Here is a 27,690-nt window from a genome sequence, read left to right on the forward strand (position 1 = left end):
ACACACACACGGAGATACACACACAGACTCACCCACATACACACACACACACACACATACGTAGATACACACACACACAGACACACACACACACAGACACACACACACACCTACATACACACACACAGGCACACACACACACACCCACACACACACACACCTACATACACACACACAGGCACACACACACACCTACATACACACACACAGACACACACACACACCTACATACACACACACAGGCACACACACACACACACACACACACACGTAGATACACACACACACAGACACACACACACACACACACACAGACACACACACACACCTACATACACACACACAGGCACACACACACACACACACACCCACACACACACACACACACACATGTATCTACACACACACACACACACACACGCATATACAGGAAAATGGGTTAGCTACAACAGTAATCTAAAATAAGGCGAATCTATCTCTCTTTCAGAACAAATTAACAACATTAACAATATGTTATTATCAAGTATTCATATTTATTGATAGGAAATCAAGAACAATTGAACAGATATCACTGGCATAAATCCAAAAATATGACAATGTAAAACATTACGTAAGACCACAGAAGTGTGAAGGACAATTATAGCACTTGGAGCATTGATTTATTCATGAAAATAATATTACGTGGAATTCATACAAGACTAATTTCAATCTGTGCACTGAACCTGCTGAACAAAGCATGTGATCCCTGAAGACAAATCTAAGGACTGAATCTAGATAAGTGATTTCACTTCATGATTCATTAAAACACACACATGTATTGGACACATTCACACATACCCTCTCTCTCTTACTATCTTTCTTTTTGTTTTACTACCTTTATTTCTAAGTGTGCTAGTGTGTTCCTGTGGTTCTGTGGTTAACCGAGTCTGTGTGTTCATAGCCCTACGGCAGGGTTTAGGGTAACTGCTTGGCACCCCCCACCCCACTCCGTTCCCTTTATGGCTTGTGTGGCTTGTCTCTTCGCATCTCTCTCCTGTACACCCCATCCCCCTCCTCTCGCTATGCGGCTACTGGCCTACATGCAGGGAATTACTGTGCCACAGAAGCTCAGATACTAAGACAACCATTATGGAGACAGAGCACTGTGGCACAGGTCGACACAAATGCTTGAATACAAAAACCCATACAGAAACAAACACAAACATAGTCACATTCACACTGTTTGTATACAGTGCCCATTAATGTTACGCAAAATTTCAATTTACAATCCTGATATTATGAATGTTATCAGAGTCTGACTTGCGTTTTCTGTCTCATTTCCTTGAGGTAATAATCCATTAGCAGAGGCTCAACCACGCAGCCGTTTAATTATGCTGCCTTCTCTAGGAGCCTGCTGGGGCGTACCACGCATCACCAGGAAGAGGGGTGACAGGAAGAAACTGTCTGCTACCATATAGTTGCCTGTTTCATATGACTACAGTATGTTCATAATGTGGACTACATCACAAGGGTGTACTGTAGTGGGAACACGCTATTACAGGCAGACATGTGCACAATATAAAACACACACACACACACAAACACACAGACACAGACACACACACAGACACACACAAACAAACAAACAGACATGTGGAACAGAGGAGGCTGGTGGGTGGAGTAATAGGAGGACTGGCTCATTGTAATGGCTGGAATGGAACGGTATCAAACACAGAAAATATATGGAAACCACATGTTTGACTCTGTATTTCTTCCATTCCATCCGTTACATTAAGCCCGTCTCCTATAGCTCCTGCCATCCACCTCCTCTGATGTAGAATCGGTTTGCACTCAGTTTGCAAATTACGGCCTGCACTCTGTTCAGAGGTGCTAAGTAGTCTCAGCCGACAAACGCTACCGGTGTATCCGAGCCCTTAGAGGACATTCTTTATATTCACAGGACAGAATTGTATGATTTCCTATCAATCTATTTCCCTATAGCCCTTTAGCACGTACCAAGCCATTGCAGATATTGCTGAAAGGCCCTATATACCGTACGTGGTGGCCTTGGTCCACATTGTTGAAACCATAATGGAAGATGTGTCTACCTACTAGAAAGCAAACTTCATTGGTTGCTTTCTCTGTACAGTAAGTGTGTGCATGTGTGTGTGTGTGTGTGTGTGTGTGTGTGTGTGTGTGTGTGTGTGTGTGTGTGTGTGTGTGTGTGTGTGTGTGTGTGTGCGTGCCTGTGTGCGTGTGTGTGTGTGTGTGTGTGTGTGTGTGTGTGTGTGTGTGTGTGTGTGTGTGCCTGTGTGCGTGTGTGCGTGTGTGTGTGTGTGTGTGTGTGTGTGTGTGTGTGTGTGTGTGTGTGTGTGTGTGTGTGTGTGTGTGCGTGCGTGCGTGTGTGCATGTGTGTGTTGGAGAAGGGTGATGCTGCGTACTAGAATGCATTCAAAATCATTTCCTGCACTCTCTCCTCGGTTGTGCCTCGGGATTTTAAAAAATGCAAACGCTGTGTACATGTCTAGCTGAGCAGTGTGTGTGTGTGTGTGTGTGTGTGTGTGTGTGTGTGTGTGTGTGTGTGTGTGCCACTAAGTGTGAGGACGCTTACTTCTTAGTGAGCACTTTGTAATAATTAAGTGAAGAATAAGACAAGTAAGCCTGAAGGAGAGAGAGAGAGAGAGAGAGAGAGAGAGAGAGAGAGAGCGCATCTTTAACTGAACCTGGACCAGTGTCAATTCTACTTGAGAGAGACGGGCAGCAGTGAAGCTACCTTTGCATTGCTAAATATGTGTAATATATTGCAAATACTTGTTAACTGCCTTCCTTTCTCCTGCTGCTGGGTAATTGAACATTCACTGAGATTGACATACAGTGCACTGACTCTTTGTTGTCATTTTTTACATTTCTAACAATTAGAAGCATAATTTGAAACTAGCTATGGATAGTATTGTTTTTTTCTTTGTAGCCTCTTCATTGCAGTATGGAATTTGAAACTGTAGCTAGGTTATTTTTGACAAATAGTACAATTATATTTCATTTATTTGATGTGTAGTGTTTTAGGCTAATGATAACAGAAATGGAGTATGGCATATGGACATGTTTTACAACTATTGGAATGGCGTCCTGTCTTCATTTTTATACCATTGGACTTAGTTAATGAATCCATCTTCGAGTTTTACTTTTGGCCTGCAAGCAAACTTGACACAGTTCACACCATGTTTTGCCAACACTTGAATCATTTAAAATAATCCCAAAGAGAGCATACCAATTTTCACATGCAATGTGACACAGAGATATCTGCTTTGTCTATAGCCAAGAATTTGCTTAAAGGTGGAAAAGTCAAATGCAGTTAGTTCATTTTTGTTTGCCGGTGTGACAGATGCAGTCCACACAGTGTGAGACACCAATATTGGAAAGCATGACAAGGGAAAATCACATAGGTGACAGTAATCGAAGGAATTCGTGTATGCAAATTAGGTGTTTGGCATGCATGGCTGGCGATGCCACTAATTGAATAATTGGCCTCAGGAGCACCAGGTGCACTGACCACGCTTCATGTCCGTGTACGCCTACGCCTGTGTGTGTGTATTTGCCAGCGGACATTTTAGGTCTACCCTCCTCACACGCTCACCACTGCCAAACGCCTTAAGATGGTGGCACCTTGAGGGAGAGACACTCCTTCAGTGAGCCAACCAGGCCCCTCCTCCCTCTCCTCCTCCTCCCTCTATCATGGCTCTTCACGACAACACTGGGCAAGCACCCCTCCCCCTAACCCCTGTCCCCCTTATAAATATGTCATTTCCCCCTCTCTAATAACGATATTAGGGGCTGGCTCTGGTGCCTTGGTGTATATGCATGAGTCCTCTCTCATCAAATTTGCATAAAAGGTCCAGATGCTAATGTTACCGTGGCGACTACTTGCAGTGCTTACTATTCTATATTCAGCGTAGCCATATCCCTAGACAAGACAAGATTCGACATCATTTAATTGCGGAACAGTACACATCGCCTGAACAGTCAGCTCCTTAAAAAGAGAAAGACTGGCCTGTTTTAATTGTTGTGCTGCTTCTGTTTATGCTTATTTCAAGTCACCTACACCCCCCCTCCGTAATAACGGAAGGTAAAGTAGTCGGCATCATTCATTATGGAAAAGATGGATTCTAGAGTTATTTCAGCCATACGAATTGGTTGGTGGGTTCTAAAACCATAGGCCGTGCTCAAATTATTTATAAACATTTTCACATGAAAGAGCCCTTTAACTACTAAATTAGATACTGTAAAATTACTGCATGTGTAGAGTATTTGTGAGCAATTATATACCGCTGCCTTAATAGACCAGAGCAAAATGACATATATGGCAACATTTAAGGAAAAGTACAGTGTCCACACATGGTACGTCAGAACAGTAAAGCCACAAGGCGTCTCTGTTGGTTATTTGTAATTAATTGAGAATGAATAATGCAGGAACATGAAATACATTATTAACACACATTCATCTTACGAGAGGATTCAAAGCATATTTCAAATGCAATTATACTCATTTATTTATAGCAGGGGTATTTGCATAATAAAAAGCCATCGGAGCACAGACATATTGAAAAGGACAGAGAGGCAGGCAGATGGTTTAGACGTATACTGTAAAGCCGCCATTCATACGTATGCAGCCAGAGTAGCTATTGTACGCGCCAATGCTCACAGCATCAGTCATATTAATCTTGTTGCCGCAATCATTTCTGCTGTGTGTTGTTAGCATCATTACCATTAGCAATTATGATGACGTAAGTCTAATCAGTCTAGCATTAGCATATTTGGTGAATTCTGTTGATCACTATATGGAATGGGTAGGGAGGTATGTTTGAAAAATAAATGTTATTGAATATAAATAATTAAAACGCAAGATATCAATTGTTTACTATTTTGGCCTTTAATTTATTTTTGATGATTTATTATTATGTATTTTATACATTTACATATTATCTAAGTCCATTATCTGAGTTTAAGTATATCGCTGTGTGCTTATGAGACAAACTAAAATGTCTTCTGCATCCATTTTGGTACGCTTGATTTATGATGTTTTAAAGACTGTACATGTTGCTTTGATCCTCGTCTATTTTAGCATCCTTTAATTCAGAGATAAACATTTTGCTCAAACAATAATATCATTATCAGATGTTCCATTTACGCTTCCCGTTAACAAACAAACCCATATCATAAAAATACATGTGTACATTCTTAGATAAAAAGGTGCTATCTAGAACATAAAAGTGTATTCGGCTGTCCCCATAGGAGAACACTTGATAGAACTGTTTTGGTTCCAGGTAGAACCCGTTTTGTGTTCCATGTAAAACCCTTTCCACAGAGGATTCTACATGGAACTCAAAATAGTTCTACCTGGAACCATTTTTTTTTTTAAGGGTTATCCTATAGGAACAGCCAAAGGACCCTTTAAGAACCCTTTTTTCAAAAAATGTTAGTCGTGTGGGGTAGGAATAACTGTCCTTAACGTCCTAATAAGGTGATTGTTATCCAGTCATGTTTTAAAGGTAATTGCATGGACAGTGAGACATGGAGGTAGGTAGCTCTAATGTAGTGGTATGACTAACACCATGTCCATAACCACCTCTATGCAGGCTGCTGGAGGGAGGGACACCGTGGCAGAGCACAGCATGCCTGCTGCTCCTCACAACCACGCTCAAGTGACCATGCGTGATGTCATTAAAAAGGGCCCAACCATGACATTCCACAATGGATTATTGGCCCATGTTATGGCTGGTTGATCGTTTAGGAGGAGGCAGGAGGCGGACCACAGTGGAACCAGTGGTAAGAAGAGACAATGGTACTGTGTGTGTGGCTTTACTGCGTGCGTGTGTATGCACTGAAATGCACTGCATTGACACATGTTTGATGCCGATTGAAACAGCATCTACAGCGGCAGGCTGTCGTCACTGTGTGAGAGCAGCAGCCATATCTACTGTGTGTGGTCACCCTGTGCACTGCTAAGAATATCCATCCCACCACTGTTAATGGAGGAAAAAGTCACCTGAGAGGGAAGACATTGCAACACTTCAATGTGTGTGATGAATCTAAATTGAGCCCAGGAGACAAGGAGAGTGGCATTCTAGTCAGTTACACACACACACACACTCTCTCTCTGAAATCAGGAACCTGTCCTGCTCCAGCGGCGCTGATGCCGGCGTGCGCACCGTGAGCTCACCTCCCGTTGCCACGGCGACACCAACCAGAGGGAAAAGCCTGGTGTGTGTGACAGAGGCCTGAGAGGGAGGAAGGAGGAGGGACTGAGGAATTCACATAGCACTTGGCTTGTTTCAGCACAAGTACCTTATTCAGTTACCAGGCCTTATCACGGAAATGCTAAACCGACCCTTTCAATTATCAAGGCAATGTCTTTAGCCCGGCCGCCTGTTTATAATGGCTGGCCTGGGATTTCAAATGAGATGTGTCAGAAATAGTTGGCCGACAAGGTGGACAGTAGACATTTATACACACAATTGGGTATTATCATGCATTATGTACAATTAACACGTATTTACACAAACATATAGGGAATCATGCAGTCATGCACACACTCACAAATATGACCACCAAATGAAACACACACTCATTTTTTTTCCATAAACAAAAAAATGTGACTAACAGCTGCTTTGGTGCCTGCATTCTATTAGTGATTAAGAGCTAACCCAGACTGGAGGTCGTCTGCTCATCAATGGTGGTGCTCCACAGCCGTGAATGCCCTGAATTCATTAGTCATCGCGCACAGATGGTGTCTGGCTGCCTGTCTCAAGTTCAAGTTCATGTCCAGGAGACAGAGAGAGACATGCTGAAGCCAGACAGACCAGATGCTACTGAGACAGAGAGAGAGAGACATGCTGAAGCCAGCCAGACCAGACGCTACTGAGACAGAGAGAGAGATATGCTGAAGCCAGACAGACCAGATGCTACTGAGACAGAGAGAGAGACATGCTGAAGCCAGACAGACGAGATGCTACCGAGACAGAGAGAGAGACATGCTGAAGCCAGACAGACCAGATGCTACTGAGACAGAGAGAGAGACATGCTGAAGCCAGACAGACCAGACGCTACTGAGACAGAGAGAGAGACATGCTGAAGCCAGCCAGACCAGACGCTACTGAGACAGAGAGAGAGACATGCTGAAGCCAGACAGACCAGACGCTACTGAGACAGAGAGAGAGAGACATGCTGAAGCCAGACAGACCAGATGCTACTGAGACAGAGAGAGAGAGACATGCTGAAGCCAGACAGACCAGATGCTACTGAGACAGAGAGAGAGAGACATGCTGAAGCCAGACAGACCAGATGCTACTGAGACAGAGAGAGAGAGACATGCTGAAGCCAGACAGACCAGATGCTACTGAGACAGAGAGAGAGACATGCTGAAGCCAGACAGACCAGACACTACTGAGACAGAGAGAGAGAGACATGCTGAAGCCAGACAGACCAGATGCTACTGAGACAGAGAGACATGCTGAAGCCAGACAGACCAAACGCAACTGAGACACAGCCATTGTTCCTCATCTACAGTACATGATGCAGAAGGCCATAGCCGTGGGAATTAGGGGTGCTGAGGGTGCTGCAGCAACCCCTGATAAATCTAAATGTTAAAATCCACAAAATTAGTGAACTAGGCCTTTACTACTCCTGTATTATTAAATAGTCTTCAGCTGTCCCTATGCAATAAAACATCATGTTATGACAATACTTAAGCTATAATAACAGTAGCAACAGCTTGGTGACCATTTTACATCCTTAGTCTGACATAGAAATGACCTGTACAGACCTCATCATAAAGTCACTACCCAGATTTCACTTGTATTGATTGTAAAGGCATGAGCCCTCTACACAGAAAGAATGCACATACAAAATTGGCACAAATCTGTCAAATATGCTGATTGCTTGTCCAATGAATATGAAAAACCTGCCATGGTTGCCATGGTTATGTTATTCTGCCAATCATGTGACAACAATGGCTGCAGAGCACTGTACGTGTGAGTGGGAAGGGAGGGGACAGAAGAGCCAGCGTTACTGAGCAGAGAGAGGCAACGTCGTCCCCACCCATCTCTACACGCATAGTCAAATAAGACGCCTATATTTCTCTGTGAGAATGGACCTTTTGAAAGGGATGGCAAGGCCTCTCGTCCTCTCCTTTCCACCAGCCTGCCTGTATGGCAGTTTCATAAATAACCACAATCATTCTCACATCCACTCCAAGCACTTCCTACTGTAAAATACACTACTCAGCCAACAAAGATGAGCTAGAGAAAAAAATATGTAAGACTGTCTGCTGTCGGGTATAGGCCTACATGAATTGTAGCTAAATATACAACTTGATAGAGTATGTATAATATTACCACAGACTCGTGCATGATTTTCCAGTGTTCACAAGGAGACTAAATACCATTAACGTGATATACACTCCTGCTCTGGAAACAGTGTACGCCCCATGGAAACTGCTGCCTGCCTGTTTCTATGTTACAGCATGCACAGCAGCAATATTGAGAGTGACTATGAGGCGGATTTGCAGCCGTTTCAGACATGTGATATTGTTCTCTTCTGGCAACACTGGGCTACATCTAGCATTGCATTGTGATGGCTTACATACTGAAGAGAATGACTGGGGTTAACATCCGCTGTATGATACAGTGCTACATTATGGTGAAACATAGTGTGTGACAGCCTACAAAGAACATGAAAGTAGGATACTGCAAACCAGTAAGACACAAACAGGCTAGCAAGACACAATCAGGCTAGTTAGACACAAACAGGCTAGCAAGACACAAACAGGCTAGTTAGACACAAACAGGCTAGCAAGACACAAACAGGCTAGTAAGACACAAACAAACTAGTAAGACACAAACAGGCTAGTAAGACACAAACAGGCTAGTTAGACACAAACAGGCTAGCAAGACACAATCAGGCTAGTTAGACACAAACAGGCTAGTTAGACACAAACAGGCTAGCAAGACACAAACAAACTAGTAAGACACAAACAGGCTAGTAAGACACAAACAGGCTAGTAAGACACAAACAGGCTAGCAAGACACAATCAGGCTAGTTAGACACAAACAGGCTAATAAGACGCAAACAGGCTAGTAAGACAGAAACAGGCTAGTAAGACACAAACAGGCTAATAAGACAGAAACAGGCTAGTAAGACACAAACAGGCTAATAAGACACAAACAGGCTAATAAGACACAAACAGGCTAGTAAGACAGAAACAGGCTAATAAGACACAAACAGGCTAGTAAGACACAAACAGGCTAATAAGACACAAACAGGCTAGTAAGACAGAAACAGGCTAGTAAGACACAAACAGGCTAATAAGACACAAACAGGCTAATAAGACACAAACAGGCTAGTAAGACAGAAACAGGCTAATAAGACACAAACAGGCTAGTAAGACACAAACGGGCTAATAAGACACAAACAGGCTAGTAATTCTGCCCCAAATTGCATTTGCTGAGGAATAATTTGTTGAAATGGTTGACATGATTTACTGTAAAAAGCATCAAATAGAATTGTGGTGAAGTCACACCATTAAATGTCTCCAGACTTCCAATGATGAAGAAATGTTTTTATTCAGTCAGTGCAGTGGCCTTTTATACTGTGGAGAATCAACTGATTTATATATGCTGGGTTACTTACAGACCTCAAGTTTTTATTTACACTGCGCTGACATTTAGTATGGCCCCAGACTAGAAAACAATGCAGCCATTCATAAGTCTAGACAACGATTTCTAACAACTTATCCTGGGACAATGAAACGTGGTTATTCGCTGCTTTTCCAAATGGCGTTCTCAAATCTTCTTTCAGGTAAACGTACAATGAATGACCTGTACAGGGGTCGCAACAAGACACACTAGTTTTGTCTTACGGTGTGAGAAACTCGGCAAGAGACCCCTTTCAGCCACTGTGAGCCTATTTAACATTGAACTTGAATAAACCTCTACGTACTATTGCCTACCACTGCATACGCAGGCAGTTTAAACCTATACATCTTCCACATAGGCCTATGACCGTTCAGCTAAAAACAACGTAGCCCAGCCTTTGGGCACAAACATACACTTTCATATTTTAGGCTACAGCTAATCAATCAAGCGCTATAGGCTATACAATCAAATCCAATTGTATTTGTCACATGCTTCGCAAACAACAGGTGCAGACTAACAGTGAAATGCTTACAACAGGCTATATCATAGGACATTACAAAATATATTTTAAAAATGTAACCTTAATTAACATCCATCTGAAAATACCTAATGGGTTACTAAGACTATCCTAAATATACAATAGACCTATTCGCAAAATATCAAATCACAATTTAATTAAAGGCACGTGTGTAGCCTACATGAGACTCTCGTCACGCCACAGCCGAAAAACACTAGAATAACAATAACCTAATCTACAGACAACAGACCACTAACATCCGTTAAAAAAACAAACAGCCGGCACCATACAACTGGCATCATAAATGGAGTCTATTCTCAAATGTAGCCTAAATATGTATTGTTGGAAAGCCATCTTTTAGGAACAATGTTTTTTACAACTCTATTGTGTTGCCAACAAAGCCTTTAATGTTTATGGCGTTTGTAAAATTCTATCCAACTGTGTTACCATCAATAAAGAAACAAAACAACTATCCCGCGGGTCACCATGTGCCTTATGAATGCCATGTGCTCCCTTTGATAGTTAATAAATAAATCCACTGGCGACTAATATAATGGCCTGTATAGCTAATATCATCCAAAATACAGACTCAGCAGCCCAGAAGCCATCCCTGCACCTTTAGGCTATTTCTTTCAGATGCTTTTTATTCGGATGTAAAATATTAATCACAATTAAATCAATTAATATAAATGTTGGCTTTAGCTAGGCCCACCTCTGTGAAAAAATCCTTTATATTAATTAGGCATTGTTTTAGAATTAAATGTAAGATTTATTTAAGTCCTGTTCAAATTCAAATACAGAGCGCACATGACGTGATGTCATCTATTCAATTCGTTCGACTTCTTTCGGCCTATTGCATTCTCCGTGACATTAATTATCATGAGTCAAACAATAGATCGGTGTTAGAGTGCTCAAGTAGGCCTATATACAATTCCGTAATTATAGAACATCTTTGTATGGATGCATAAACCCATACAGTTTTAAGATAATGACCCACGGTCCTAATTGTCAGTTGCCTACAATTGGCAACGAATTACGCATTCAAAACCGTTACTAGGCCGCGTCCGCTGGGTGGGCAACAGCGCCTCTTTCTATGGGGATGCAGATGAGTCTGGTGCACTTGACGTCTTTTCATGACCCCCCCCCCCCCCCCTCACGGCGCTGTCTGTCATATTCGGACTGGGCATGGCATTGCCACTTGCCCCCGAGCGTGGGAATGGGTGCGTCCAGTCGTTCACATCTCCAGCCCTGTGGTTAACTGAATCAATTAAGCAGGGCCGACTCCCCCCCCCCCTCTTTTAGCCCATACCCAAAACCCTCCTCTCCATTTTTGTCAGCTCTGTATACGTTCTAATTATTGCTGTTTGGGATGCCAGCGCCGTTTCCTGGTTGGAGTTCATCATGCTGAAATAAAAAAACGTTAATGTCAATCTCATTCTCAATGCTAGCCTACATGTATGCTATGGCTAGGACTCTCAGTCGGATATATTTTCTATGTCATATTTGCCACATTTCATTATAGAAAATAACGCATTTCAAGATGTATATAGCAAGAAGAATGAAAATGATAGTGTGTGTGTGTGTGTGTGTGTGTGTGTGTGTGTGTGTGTGTGTGTGTGTGTGTGTGTGTGTGTGTGTGTGTGTGTGTGTGTGTGTGTGTGTGTGTGTGTGTGTGTGTGTGAATGCAACATTTACTCATGGTTGTGATTAGCTATAGGCTACATTACGTTTTCAAATGTCCTAATAACACAAACATAAAATATACGCAATCAATCAAAATAAGTAATAAATCAATACAACTATTTCACATTTCTAATAAGTGAACATGTCCGGTTAATGCTATAGCAATGATTTATAATTGTAAGACTTCGTAATACCAGCCAACGAGGTTATTGTTTTTGCACCAAGAAGGCTTATGCATCTTGTTATTTCCATGTTCTATTTCCAAGGTCCGTGATGAGTCTGGAAGTCGTTTTTACTTTCGGTTATCTAGCTTTATGACGGCCATCACACTCATACAGCTAGATAACCAAAGACAACAACCCACTTCCCATTCTTCTAAAATATTCCAGAATTGTCTTCTGTTCTCCGGGCGTTGGGGATTGTGCCCCTGCTTTCAGGAGTGGTCCACCATACTTTGAGGCAAATAAACCACAATATAGAAGTAGGCCTAATTTGACTCCCAATAGCTGACATAATCATATTTTTTTCCATATAGGTCACTTCCATGTAATGAGTCCTCCAAACTCCCACAGACACACTCGTTGTTAAAAAAAACACGACGTTCAAAAAAAGGACATATAATCCCAGTGTTTAGATTGTCATATTCAGATGACATTCGCCAACATCACTGAGTTGAAGTAAGAGAGAGAACAGTAGGCTGTGGTGCAGCCATCCTTGCACAGGCCCTGATTTGCAATGCAAATGATTCAATCCCACAAAAGGCGCTTTCGCCTCTATTATAAGGCGTTGTGGAAGGAGCAATACATATCCTGTGAGGCCAGCGAAGAAGATACGGAGGAGGTGGAAAATCCGCCTGGTGAAAGTGCGGAAATTACACAGGTAAAACGTCTCGATTGTTTTGAATTATGAAGAGAAGACCTCGTTTGTGGCCAAAATGTGTCTGTCAAATTGTCCGCAAGTATCCAGCGTGTTAGATGAAAGAGATGCCGAAGTCTGTAACCAAGGCTTCCGTTCTGCTGGCTAGCCGCTGCCAACAGTCTAAAAGGAGAGGGGAAAGGGCCATCCCCAAGGAATGGGGATAACGGTGAGGAGGGGTAGGCTTCCAATGCCAAAATCTGGACCAACCCGGCGAGGTCAAAGGCCTCAGACCGCGGGAGTGTAAATTAATGGTGATGATGTCATGAAAAATCGCAAATGCACACTCCTATTCATGCACGAGCAGTGGCAAATCTCCTCGCGTCATTACCAAGCACACCGGAATAATTCGGTTTGCCGCTAGCGGTCTGCACGCTTTTTCCAGAATGATTCAAAAAAGGACGGAAAGACAACATTATTATGCTATGGTATAAAAATGGTCGTCTTGATAATTTTTGAAGCCAGTAAGGGTACAATAGCCAGCAGAATAAACCGCCAAATACAAGATCTCAAATCTATGGAGGACATATGACAGCATTCCAGGGTTGACTAGATCATCGTTCCTGTATTCTCGTCACAGCTAGAACCGAGTAGGGTATTTGCTGTAGCATGGAACTGGGCCGGGTTGTTCGAATATACGGGTGTGAGAGACAATGCGAGTCGAGACACATTCATTGACTCGATTTGAGTCGAAATCCTGTTGGCTTTATGTTTTCATCTTCGTGACCGATGTATAAACTACAATGGTTACCAGGTAGGCTATACTGGCAATGTCGCATTGTCAAATAGGCATTCATTTTTCTGCACAGTCACACACATAACATGTTTTATCTTGTCTATGTATCAAACATTCAATGTACATATTTATCAGACCTAGTAGGACATATAAATATTCAAGAACATAGACCTAACTATTAACGATATGTTTTCATGCACGGACGTAGGAGCTAGGGCTGTATGACAATGCCTTTACCCATAGGCCCAGATATATGTAGCCTACTTTATGATGTTTTAGCAAGGATTCTCAGAGTTTATGTGTGTGTGTGTGTGTGTGTGTGTGTGTGTGTGTGTGTGTGTGTGTGTGTGTGTGTGTGTGTGTGTGTGTGTGTGTGTGTGTGTGTGTGTGTGTGTGTGTGAATTGAGAGAGAGGGGGCAGAAGGGAGGAGAGAGGGAGAGAGATATCCAATGATAATCAGCAACGACGTTCTATAAAGGTGTTAGGCTACAATCCACTGATATTTTGATGCCAATAACTAAACAAGATGTTTCCACGTTATAATAATTGAGGTTCCAAATGTAAGGTAAAACAATACAATGCTGAATGGATTAGCATATGTGATTTGCACAAAAATGTGACGTTGTAGTCCTTCATCAGCGCTATTAATTTAGTGATATGTATTCTTAACAATGGCTAATTCACTGCACATAGTCTAGGCCCTATAGCCTACAATCTTTACACGTTCGCTAAAATGTTTAGCATTTCCATCTACGTCGTCCCATTCACCTGTTCACCTGTGTTGTTGCTGCTCACCGTGTTATTGTATTGGCCCTATAGAAACATGTCGTTCAGGTGCTCACCGTGTTATTGTATTGGCCCTATAGAAACATGTCGTTCAGGTGCTCACCTTATATTGTATTGGCCCTATAGAAACATGTCGTTCAGGTGCTCACCGTGTTATTGTATTGGCCCTATAGAAACATGTCGTTCAGGTGCTCACCGTGTTATTGTATTGGCCCTATAGAAACATGTCGTTCAGGTGCTCACCGTGTTATTGTATTGGCCCTATAGAAACATGTCGTTCAGGTGCTCACCGTGTTATTGTATTGGCCCTATAGAAACATGTCGTTCAGGTGCTCACAGGAGATACCAAATAGGTGGGAAGGCATCCATCCAGCTGCTCAGACAAAACACTTCTTAATCCTAAATTATATTAAACCCAGCCCTGTGCAATTATTACTCACATGGCACGCGGTTCAAATCTGACTGCACTTTAGTTGAATTAAAGTGTCCATGGTTAGCTTTACATTAACGTTCCCTCAAAGTGACACCAGTTGATTCAACTGACATTTGAAGGCTAACAAAAGGACCCTCCAAGAATGCACCAAGCAAGCAGACTCGATCCAATCATGTAGAATATTGTAGAATATAGTTAGAATAATCGATTTGTAAATCAGGGTAGGTTCAGGGTAAACCTACATTTGCTAAATCTATTTCTCTTACAGTTTGGAACGTATGCTACACAGGCCTCAACCACGCATTCGTCTTATCAAACACCCCAACATACAATTTTAACAGTACCAAAGTAGGCTAATCAGGTAATTGAAGTTTCAATATAGTTCTGACCTAATGTTATCATTCATACTATTTCTCAATTTGAACAGAAGTGTGTTTGTAAACATAAAAGTCAAGCTTTCCCCCACCATAGCCTTTTGGTGCGTCATACAACATACAACATACAACATACAACATTTGTCATGAAACATAGACTAGCAACTCTGATCCTATACTGTAGGTTTGTGTAATTCTGTCACTTTAAAGAACAGTAATGCCTTGATTACCGATAGTAAGTCGTTGTTATTTTCCCTCTGAAGAACATATGTCCGTATTAACCGGAACATTTGACAATGTATAACACTGTTTGACATGGTAATCGACGATCACTGTGATATTTTATGATTGTGATATGTAATTAAACTAATTCAAACCAACAATGTTAACTTCCTAATGAGTGAATTTGTTTTATTCGTTTATTTGATTAAGTTTGCTTGGGCATTACGAGTTGGATCATTATGTAGCATTATGTAGCATTATGTAGTACACACAAACCCACAATAACTTTTTCACAATTAGCCCACTGTACTTTTTCACAATTAGCCCACTGTACTGTAGCCTTCAAGAGAGAAATTAAGTATGTGTTACACGATATGATACAGAGAACCTACACAATACCATCACGAAACGCTGTGCAACCTATCTTTACGCATACGATGTAGCCTACATTCACTTTGACCAGGCTTAACTGTTCGGAGCAATTTAAGATATTTAATTCACAGTTAGTTAAGAATCACAGCTGGCCGTTTTAACTTCCATCACATAGCCTACCTTTTACTAACAAAACGTGTCATAGCGCAATGTTCACTTTGGCCCAATGTATTGAGAGGCGTTGGCTACTGTTGCGCTGGGAGTGTGACAGGTTGCGACAAGCTCATGCCACCAGTCTGAATAAAGCTCCGAGTTTTCATCCTGTTAATTTATTTCAGTTAATTCAGTAGGCTCCAAAATAAACGAACGTGCCAACATGTATGTGCCAGGGAAGAGCACTAGTCCAACGAAGCACTGCCTTCAACTACACCTCCGACCTGCCTAAACATACCTCCGACCTGCCTAAACACTAACCATAGCCTAGATGGTCTTCCTCAGCTAGAACAACATATTTATATAGGCCCACATCACGTCCACTAGTCGATAAGAACCTAATTAATGTTGTCTATTATTCACGGAGTCATTCAACTTCACTCTAACTTTTACGCGCATCAGACTGCATTGGCTTTACGCACATCAGACTGCATTGGCTTTACGCGCATCAGACTGCATTGGCTTTACGCACATTAGACTGCATTGGCTTTACGCACATCAGACTGCATTGGCTTTACGCACATCAGACTGCATTGGCTTTACGCACATCAGACTGCATTGGCTTTACGCACATCAGACTGCATTGGCTTTACGCACAGCGGAAGGATAATCACCAAAGTTGCACTTACTTTCTCAAACTGCGCGAGAAGCATCGCCGCAATCGGCATATGCAATCAGAAATCATCCCATATAAGATACATGCTGTGTCGGACCCGTTGGACAGTCCGCCAAATATCCAGCCTTCCACGGCCGTCCCTTCCTTTAAAATTGCCGCTAATACTCAGTTCATTACGCGTGCTTCGGTTGCTCTGAGTTAACCCTGAGCATATTCCAAGCACATGAGAGAAGGAGAGATTGAGATGAAGGGGGCTGGGGGGAGAGTGAGCGAGAGAGAACTTTCCCATAACATCTACAGCACCAAATAAAGAGTGCACAATTGAAGCTCTGAGAGTCTGCAAGTTCTTTTTTTTAGGTGGTGGGGGGGGGGGGGGGGGGGGGGTTAGTCCACTCTTCTGTGTAAGAAAGGACGTGCTCTGAAACTCAAATACGTTCCCTCGCTCTTTTGTTGGGCACGAACTGAAGAGGCATTGTTCGTCTTTTGGCGTGGACTCTCACCCGTTCCCAGACCAGAAGTGATCGCGGTCGGTAATGAATGAATTTGCTGCAGGCCTTCCTTGAACGCGTTATGACAAACGGAACGCATTTACAACGCGTTATGACAAACGGAACGCATTTACAACGCGTTATGACAAACGGAACGCATTTTCAGTACTTCAGACAAAAGTATGAAAATAATGTGGGATGATACAATCCCAAACCAAGACTGAAGGTCGTCAGTAATAAAGTAAAATCTGTGGGGAAAACATTTTATAACTCCACTCAAAATGTTTTTGGTCGGTACTTTAGCCTTCACCTGAGCAGATATGTTCGTTTGCATAGACTACACCCCTCCCCTCCCCTCTCTCCCTCTCTCTCTATCTCTCTCTCTCACACACACACACACTGTGATGACAGGACCTGTACCAATGTTGTACGAATTGAACCTGTGATAATTAATTTCAGAAGATCTAGCTATAAGATGGAACAAAGTGTTCTAAAAGATGATTTAGCCTATATTGTTTAACTTACACTTATATTATACATCACCATTCAAATTGTGCAAGGACCACGTGGCATGATGGACTGCCAAATATGTAGGCTAGCTAAACCCCACGGTAATACTGATATTGTTACTAACAAGTTTCAACAAGTAATAAAAGTAATGTAATATATTGCAATTCGTGTTATTGTTATTATTATTATCATCATCAGTTATTAGGCTATCAACATATTTATCCATGAGGTTCAAATTCCTTGTTAACTAGTTCGGAGGACATAAAGTATGTATTTTTTTGTGAAACACTAAATGTATGTCAGGGAAAAGTCATTTCCTACGGCTCTCTTTCTTAGTCTTTCCCCGCCTAATTGCAGGCGTATCCATTTGATTCACCCGGATTCACGTTTTTGGTTTAACAGCGAGGTCACGTTCAATGACGTAGACAAGCATATCAGCTACGTGCAACCATATTTAAATACATCAAGGAAATTAGTGCATCAAAATATGCAAATCCAGCTTACCATCTAGCCGCTGTGGGAGTAATTCCCCCCACCGGTTCTTGGGTATTTGATTGCCGTTTTGAAAGCGAACATTGCCTTGTTTGTTTTTGACGAAGCTCCGAGCGTGTGTGAGCGGTACGGATCGGAAACATGAAGTGAAGAAACCAAGGGTTCTGCCTGGGAAATCGCCTGTGCATAATGAGACGACCTGCTCTGCCATTCTCAATGCTTCGACGCTGTTGGTTCCAGCGTGCGTATTATTATTTTTTAACATTGATACATATGTAAAAGGTAGATTTGCATTTGCTTTACTTTTCTCTTTGCTTCGTTTTCCAAGCTATTACTTTTGAATTAGGTCATGGTGATTGCAATGCGTATTTATGGACACTGATGCCCACCTACAAGCAGTAACCTATTACGAATTTCACATATCATGAAAAATACTATTTAGAAAAAAGTGCGTTAAAAAATAGGAAATACAGAACGTTTGTTAGTTGAATAATCATTTAAAATGGTCAAATATAATAATATAAATCTAGAAAATGTATAAACAAAGAGTAGAACTCTAGTGGTCAAACAATAGGATTCAGATCTATGATAATGATGAGAATAGCTGGGTTTATTTCAACTTCAATAAACTATACTTCAAGAGATTGTGCTCGAGATTAGGTTACACTAACTAGATCTCATTTGCAGGATCTGATTAATGTTAAGTGTTACCGCACCTTACAGTAGCTATGTTTCTGTAGGCTATGTAAAGGTGGCATTTCCTATAGGGTGATGATGCGCACACAGGAGGCGTTTACGAGAGCGCGCGCGCGGCCACACAAAAACAAACACACACACACACGCACACACACACACACACACACACACACACACACACACACACACACACACACACACACACACACACACACACACACACACACACACACACACACACTCATACTGAAAGCAAGAAACGCAGACTTATTAACATTTGTCTTTAAGTAGCTAATTGTTGTTTTTTGTAGCCGTTATCGTTTTTTAAATCACAAAAAAAGTATTCGTTTAGAATGAGTGTTTTGCTGTATAAAATAGAATCTCCAATACGTTATCTAAAGTAAGTGAGACACGTTTAACTTACCCTTATATATTACATCACCATTCAAATCTTCCTGGCAGGCTATGCACGCACTCTCAATCAAGTCGACGCCAATTTTCCAGCGCAATTGATTGTGCGAGCCGGTTGGAGATGCTGTACTCCCTACTCGTGTAACTCAGCCTCCTCCACAAGTGAACCTTGCTCCCAAACTGCTCGTCTGATGTGTCACCCAATAGAAGTGGTCAGACGGGCACACGTAAAGATTTTTCCCTCCGAAGAGGCTGCATGCTGTCATGGATCTACAAGTAATTTGTCTTGACAAACACACATGGGGTTGCATGCATAGGCTACAACGTTCTAGGATTATTGCACATCAAGTATTGCTTTTGCCACTTTAAAACCTAACCACATTTTGCGAATTTGTAGGCTATAATTGAATAGTGTGACGCACTTGGATCAATATGTACAATGAGGAATGGCAGCTATATGTGACCTAGATAAGCATAAGGTGCGGTTCCAATTTCCAATCACACTAATAATACATATTTACAACTTAGTCTTGAGCTACAGGCCGAACAAGGTCTATAGCAACATTTAGAAAAATGAGAGCTATTTGAATTTAGAATTTTTTTTGAGACAAAAGCAATTAGGCTACCTATTTGTCATTTGAATTGCCACGGATAGCTGTCAAATTGGATAGCCATTGAATACTTGTGGTGGCATGTAGCCAATAAGAGCGTTGGGCCAGTAGGCCTAACCGAAAAGTCGCTGGTTCGAATCCCCGAGCCGCAAAATCTGGCGATGTGCCCCTTTTTCTTAACCTTTATTTAACTAGGCAAGTCAGTTAAGAACAAATTCTTATTTTCAATGACGGCCTAGGAACAGTGGGTTAACTGCCCGTTCAGGGGCAGAACGACAGATTTGTAATTTGTCAGCTCGGGGGTTTGAACTTGCAACACTCGGCTACCCTGCCGCCCCTTGAGCAAGGCTCTGCTAAATGACTAAAATGTCAAATGTATTCCAGTATCATATACCTAAGATGGAGGAATGTGATGAAAGAGAAGAAACTGTTAACATTTAGCAAATAGAAAAAATCATATAGGCCTATACTTCGAATCTATATTTCCGAAAGACAAAGCCATTATAATCTTAATGTGGTCCGTCAATCAATTATCGAATGCGTAATGGATATTTCTGTCTGACACGTTAGACTTCATATTAGAGCTAGATCATGAGTAGCCTTATCTAAATCACCAGCCTTCCATATTGTGGTAAACATGGACTATCCTCATTACGTATCACACATACACGGTCAGCCTATACTGGTAAAGAGAGGACAATTATTTGTAGCCACTCATACTATTTTCAATCGTATCCCTTCCAACTAGAAATATTGCCAATATTTTCTATTTTCATCTGCATTCAAATTACAGTAATGGTCAGGTATGGCATTTCTTTAGAGATTGCGTTGATTTTGCCTCTTGTGCTGTCAGTTTTGACCAAAACTCACCCATGCAACATAGAATTTCCCCCTTGTTATTTATATTCTTACAAATTATACATCTAAAGCATTCGTTTTTTAAATGAATTAATCTCACCATAACGAAACTGGCTTTTATCGGAGATAAATTAGGATGCTCTGTGTGTGTGTGTGTGTGTGTGTGTGTGTGTGTGTGTGTGTGTGTGTGTGTGTGTGTGTGTGTGTGTGTGTGTGTGTGTGTGTGTGTGTGTGTGTGTGTGTGTGTGTGTGTGAGAGAGAGAGAGAGAAAGCGAGATAGACAGAGAGAGAGGGAGGTATGTTGAGTGGTGCTTGCGTTTGTGTGAGTAAACCAGACAAACAAACATATATTTTTTACATATATTATTATTATTATTGTTATTATTATTACCACAAGTATATATATAAGTTATTATTACTTTGCTACTATTAGACCCGGGAATACTAATCTTTATCAGTATACTCAACTTTGGAATTCGACATTGATGAACAGAATATGTCCATAGCGTGGACTAGAGATTATTTAGCGAATATGAATTAAGATTTGTATCTTTGATAATACAGTACGATAATACAGTGTTGGTGTGTGTTGAGATAGAGGTTTGGACAGAGGATGTGGATGGGGATGTAGGATGTACCTTCGCTAAGAAACGGTGACCTCTAGTGGTTCCTGTGGGAAAATAACGTCACACGAGTTTTTGGAGAATTTCGATCATTTATTGTTTAGAAATAAACAAGATCATGACAGCAGAATATCATGTAAACCTCAAAGTCGGTAAATATCGAAATAACTTATGAACGAATGAATTTATATGGATTGACAACCACTGAAATAGTGCTCAATAACACATCCTTGTGTTTTCCCCCTTAAATTACATAGTCTATATCCTCAATCTAATTATCATTCTTTTCATGTCTGACTTTAACAGGTTTACAGAGCCATAATGTTGACATTATATGTTTTTCTAAATGCATGTCTCTGTGTTTTCATATTACTGTTATCATTATTCTTATTATGCTATTCTTCGATTTAATATGCTTTGAATTACGGTCGTGTGGCGCATTTTTAACATTTCAATTAATCGGAAATGATAAACAATCTGCTTTAAATAACAACAGTTAACTTCTTTCAGCTATGCATTCACTAGGGTCATTTATTTTCTGCGATTTCTTATTCCCGGGAGTAAGATTTGAATGAGCTTGGGCTACACATAACGAATCAGCATTTGTGCAAACAAATACAGATATTAAACTTCAGATCCCCTTTCTCTTGTTAATCCTATGAAGAAAATGCTTATTTTAGCCCCTGATTTGAGCGGCCAGTTTACCTGCGGTGTTTGCATATCCAACATATTGCTCTCTCTGCACCCGAGGTTGCACGCGCAGCAACCCCAGTAGCCGCAGCGAATCCGGGTTACTGCAGTTTTTATGCAACGTATAACCCATGTGCTTTCCTTATCGAATTAGCCTATATGGTTTCACTCAGTCTTAAGTCATGTGAATCAAACGAGGTTACCCATAAAATGTAGGAACAAACTAAATAGACTATGTAGCAATGGAATTAAAATAGGTTGAGGCCTAAAACTGTCCTTATTTTTTAAATCAATAAACTCGATAGCCTATTATTGCATTATTGTACTCTGAGACAGTGTATATATATATATATATATATATATATACAATATGTATGTGAATATATATATATATATATATATATATATATATATATATATATATATATAAATACAAATAGACATGCCAATATGGGGTGCAATTGATAACGATGGTTTCTGGTAGCAATCATTCATTTTGTGCTATGTTTTGTCAAAATATCGTTTAAGTTTTACATCTCTGTTTCACGCTGCGCACAGTTTGCCTAATCCTTTCGCAGTGTAATGCCTTTTCCCGCGGTTTTGGTTTCACATTTCCCATTCACATCCATTTTAGATGTACTTTTTCAGGATGACAAAGACCCTTTCATTCTACCAGTCAATGAATCAACCACAAGCAAAAATATCTATTTCTGAAATGTCTTGTTGATATGAAGGTTTTACAACCATTTATGGACATATGTTATTTTTTGTTATACTGACAGGTAAAGGGTGGGGATAGTGTATCATTACACCGTTTTCAACCATCCCGCAACCATCCTACAACCATTCTCAATATGACAAAGCACCTTCAATGAATCCAGTCATGTCTATATTTATTTATAGACCACTCAGGCTTTTATGTGCTCTTTGGTAGAGCTCATACTCTGTGACCCATTTTTGCATTAAATTCGATGGGGGAATTATTTTCAGTCCCCGAAATGTGGACAATTTCACTCATATTGTTGGACTGTCTTCTTTGTTGCATTTTTTTCATTGCAAATACTCAGAATAAATGTATGTTAACTGGCTAAATGTATCATTAGGATTAATTATGTTATTTTAATGTTAAGTGAGACAAACCTTGGTTGTAAATGTCAAATAAAAGTCTGAATTCTGAGTTCCCATGAATCTCAGTGCCATAATGTTGTACAATTGGAACAAATAAACCAAGAAATGCCATAGCCATGTCTCATTGTCTCAATGTCATGTTGTCCATATTGTGTTATATTTGTAGAATGTCAATGACGCCACACATTCATTTAGTCATTATCTGGTGACAGTTGGTAAATATTATGTAAACTATTAAATTAATGATTCTGTTTTCATATACAAAATATCTGTCTTCATATTGGTTCTACCATGTTTAAGTATCAAGGTGAAGGGCATATGGAGAGCAATGGACAAACACAATGAAGTCACAGGGCCTATGGAGAGCAATGGACAAACACAATGAAGTCACACCAAAACATCGGGATAACTAAGAAAGCCAGTAACTTTACTGAATTCTCTGCAAAATACAAATACCTTTCCCCAGCAGAATACACTTTTATTTCAGGTTCCATGCTTTTTCACTACATACAGCTGAATCAAGTCCCGAGAGATACAGAGATGTGGTTTTAATTGAATAACATCGTATCTTCAAGTTGCGACAAAGGCCAGCTTATGCCGCTGAAAGCCGCTCTTGCGTTCCAAACACTAATTTCAGACCGCCACAATTTTCAGATTTATACAAGCTACATTAGATACTACAGACTGGTAAGTATTTTTAGCTATTCACACACACACACACACACACACACACACACACACACACACACACACACACACACACACACACACACACACACACACACACACACACACACACACACACACACACACACACACACACACACACACACACACACACACACACACTTATATATATTTAATATATATATATATATATATATTAATAAATATATATATATATTAAACGGATACAACTGAAAGAAAAAAGAAAAGAAAACCGCAAACAATGTAAATCAATCAAATAATCCCAAGTGAATAGTTGGGACCTTAAGCAAATATCACATGACTGTACAAGTGTATGGTTTTCCCTTTGCACTAAAAGTAGCTGATCAACAGGTTAGCTGAGGTACTGGGTGGGTCAGTTAGAGGTACCAGTATATATAAGTTAATACAGAATAATGACATTACAACTGATCAACAGGAGAAGAAATACAACTGCTTTAAATCCACAACCAAAATAAAATATGAAATCAAATCAAGCATGCTCAATGTCTTTGGTTACACAATATCAAGAAACACCACCTACACCTCAGAAAACACACTACAGGTAAAAAGGGAGATTATGGTGTTGTGTTTTTTTGTAAAGTAACTCAACCAGCTAAATTAACAAAAATAGGGTTTGGAAAACATGCTTTTCCATGATACACACAATGAATATACTCCCAATTACACATATTTGTTATATGATTTGAAATGCAGTTCAACAGGAAATGTCTTCTGAAAATATGAAATTAGCCAATTCCATATGACACTATATAGTTAGCTATCACCATGTATTAAGAAGGACTCCAAACCTCTACCCGTTTAACATATAGGAACATTATGAAGTCTGACCGAATTGAAATGGAAATGGGAAACCAATTGTACATTTTGAGTAAATGCTTTTATTGTTTTTGTCAATGCTTTGCAATAACCATAAATGAATGTGAAAATAAAAGGTGAATAATATTACAACACAGAAATGCCACTGGCTTTGGTTTCTCCACACATATGCTGCCTGAAATATCATGTTTAAAAAAAGAAAGAAAGAACAGCATAGGGGCTCTGCCCCTGTTTCTGACTACACAGACTGCATACACTAACAACATAGTGAACTGGCATGAAATATGCACACAGAAATACCATAACACTTGAGTGACAGCAGACTAGGGAGGCAGAGAGAGAGAGAGAGAGATGTGGCTAGTTTCATGTTGTTTTTTTAAAAACAAGTTATATTTGTCTGAGATCAACTCTTGCTTTTCCTAAGCATGAACATTAGGGGGAGAGGGGCTGGGTGGAACACTGAGCTGGCCATTGGACTGAGTGGGGTCAAATACAGCACAACACCTCGTGATTAGAGACCACAAAAATACTCAACAGCTCGATCATTTGACACAAATACAAACTATCAAATAAATATTTTAATCTGGACTTATGTGGTGTCCTGCACACAAGGTTGGGTCTCATTGTGATGCTTGGCAAATGATTTGTAGTGAAAACATTAAATAAAACCTTGAAAATATACAAAATAGGTGGGTCAAAGGCCCATCAAAGAGGATGTCGACGGGTGTTGTAGAATCCTAACGATGAGGATCATGACATAACAAAGATGGGTCACCATGAGTGATATCAAACCTTCATTTGGGATGTCACATCCCACTGGGTAAAAACTGATTGAATCAACGTTGTTTCCACGTCATTTCAACCCAAAGGGAATTTCATATTTTTTTCACCCTTTTGACCTAAATCCAATGAACGTGGTGACATGTTTGGTTGTTTTCACGTTGAAATCACATTAGTTGACAACTCAACCAAATCTAAATCAAAACTATAACTTGAACTCATGTCTGTGCCCAGTGGGATGTCATCTCCTGCCTGGGCATTAACCCCCTCTTTCAATCCCCACACAGTTTCCTCAAACTTGTTTGAAAGAGGTCTATCTTTATTCATTTACTCATAAACACAGACATGGTCAACTCTGTTTAGCTGCTTTTCAAGGTTAGACTAAATATGCCTCTGAACATCGCTGTCCCAGAGGATCAAATAAAACAAAATAACAAGCAACTGCACATAAGAAACTCCACTAAGAAAAAAACAAACATTATTATATATATTTATATATTAGAAAGCTATACACAAGCATGTTAATTTCACAGATTTTTTTTTGAAGAGTCTTAATTTGATCATTATTATATATAATTAGAAATACACATTTAAAAACAAAACCTCTACAAAGAGAAAACAGTTCAGCAAAGCATGGGTTCTCAGTCTGTTCTCATGGCTTGGTTTGGACGCCCAGTAATTTCATTTCTTGTCGGACTATCCATCTCATTCATATTAGCAAAGCTATCAAAAAACACATTCTGGCTTATAGAAACTACAAAAAGCCTCAAAAATGCTTTGCATTGTATTCCTTTCATATGAAAATATAAGCAAGTGTATCGTACAATTGTTTTTTTTATACTGAATATCTAATACAAGACCCATGGTTTCTTGATTACACTAACATGGCTCTTGGGTAAAAGGATGTTCCTATCTATAGGCTCCATATTTGAGGAGGAGCTCTCTGTTTAGCATGGGTTCTCTTCCTGGTTCCTCACATCTACCAATGGGCCTGCGGTAAAACCTGTACAATCCTTCAAATGTTGCATATTAGCTTTCATTTTGTGTATGAATAATCTGTAATGTCTGGCAACTTTTGACCCCTCCCCTTTGCCATCTGACCCTCTATTTACATAAATACGTTGAACCTGCAACATGACATCATCTATCGTAACAAACATTTTGTAAGGGAGAACCGCGGAGAAAGGTAGCAATGAAATTGACGCTGTACACATGTATTGGTTGGCCAACTCAAGTGCTAGGCTGTTCACTTAGCAACATACACTCTGGATGTTTCCTCTACTAGTAACTGATTATCACTGAGGAAAGTTATAAGTACTTTTACAAAACAGAGTACCTGACTTTTTTTGTTTATTTGTTGATATGCATATATGTGCACATAGACACACGTGTAAATTTATATGCATACATTTTTTTCCCCACACACGGCACAAGTAATGCATAGTTCCCCACCAAAAATATCCCCTAACCCCATTCCAACCATCCTCCTCCAATGCTTTATAGAACTTCAATATGTATAGCACACATACTCTGCAAAAAGAAACATTACAGTTAAATATAGAAAAAGGTGCCCCCCTTCCTCCAATGAGAGAGAGAGAGAGAGAGAGAGAGAGAGAGAGAGAGAGAGAGAGAGAGAGAGAGAGAGAGAGAGAGAGAGAGAGAGAGAGAGAGAGAGAGAGAGAGCATGGGCTCCGGAGGTGAGTGACGCGTCGCGTGGTGATATCGAGAGTGAGGGTGTCGGGGCATCATGACGTCGCAGCGTGAGCGAGGCTTGAGCGACGGCCAGCACTGGATGTGGCAATCATGTGGCCCATCCCTCGGACAGGCGCACGCGTTTGACCGAGGGGCTCTCGCACCCGTCCAGGGCGGGCCGGGACATTCCCAGTGGAGAGTGGAACTCGTTCCTGTGATCGTCGCGGTCGCTTCCCTCGTGGGAGCTGCTGCAGCTACTCAGGCTGTCGACAGGGGAGCGGCCTGAGTCCTGGCGAGATGAGGGGTTCTGTTGCTGCGGGACGCCGTAGCCCCCCGGTGTGCTGCTGGTGCGATCTCTAGGAGGAGAAACAGGTTCGGACTTGATGTGCAGGCTTTGAGCAGAAGGCAGGGAGAGATTTGAATTGTGACATAAGTGATTGCTATTGCAATTTCTGTTGGAAGGAAAGGAAAACAAACACAAGGGGTTAAAGAGTAAGGAATCATGATCATACAGTATACACGCACACAAGTTTACTCACATTTTTCCACATCCATATCTCATGTCTGGTCACAATATTTCAACATTTCAATTCTCAATATGTATCAGTATTTTCATGCTAGTTTCCCGAAC

General features: G+C 40.7%; 1 protein-coding gene and 1 long non-coding RNA gene across 4 annotated transcripts in view; both read right to left on the reverse strand.

The window, feature by feature from the left end:
* The window catches only part of LOC109871403 (uncharacterized), a 69,747-nt gene extending 50,297 nt beyond the window's left edge, over positions 1–19,450 (reverse strand). Inside the window, exon 1 of one of the 3 annotated variants that reach the window (XR_002252294.2) lies at positions 19,146–19,450. This is a non-coding gene — a long non-coding RNA (uncharacterized LOC109871403). Of the gene's footprint in view, positions 1–16,548; positions 16,937–18,037; positions 18,254–19,145 lie in introns of those variants that run through there. The other 2 variants (XR_002252295.2, XR_002252296.2) reach the window with 2 other exon arrangements.
* Positions 19,451–23,448: 3,998 nt separating this feature from the next.
* The window catches only part of LOC109875940 (myocyte-specific enhancer factor 2C-like), a 93,623-nt gene continuing 89,381 nt past the window's right edge, over positions 23,449–27,690 (reverse strand). The window contains exon 8 of the mRNA XM_031816235.1: positions 23,449–27,415. Coding sequence (XP_031672095.1) covers positions 27,169–27,415 — 247 coding nt within the window. The 3' untranslated portion in view covers positions 23,449–27,168. The remainder of the gene's footprint in view (positions 27,416–27,690) is intronic.

The sequence above is a fragment of the Oncorhynchus kisutch genome, linkage group LG3 (genome assembly GCF_002021735.2).
Source record: "Oncorhynchus kisutch isolate 150728-3 linkage group LG3, Okis_V2, whole genome shotgun sequence".
NCBI lineage: Eukaryota > Metazoa > Chordata > Actinopteri > Salmoniformes > Salmonidae > Oncorhynchus > Oncorhynchus kisutch.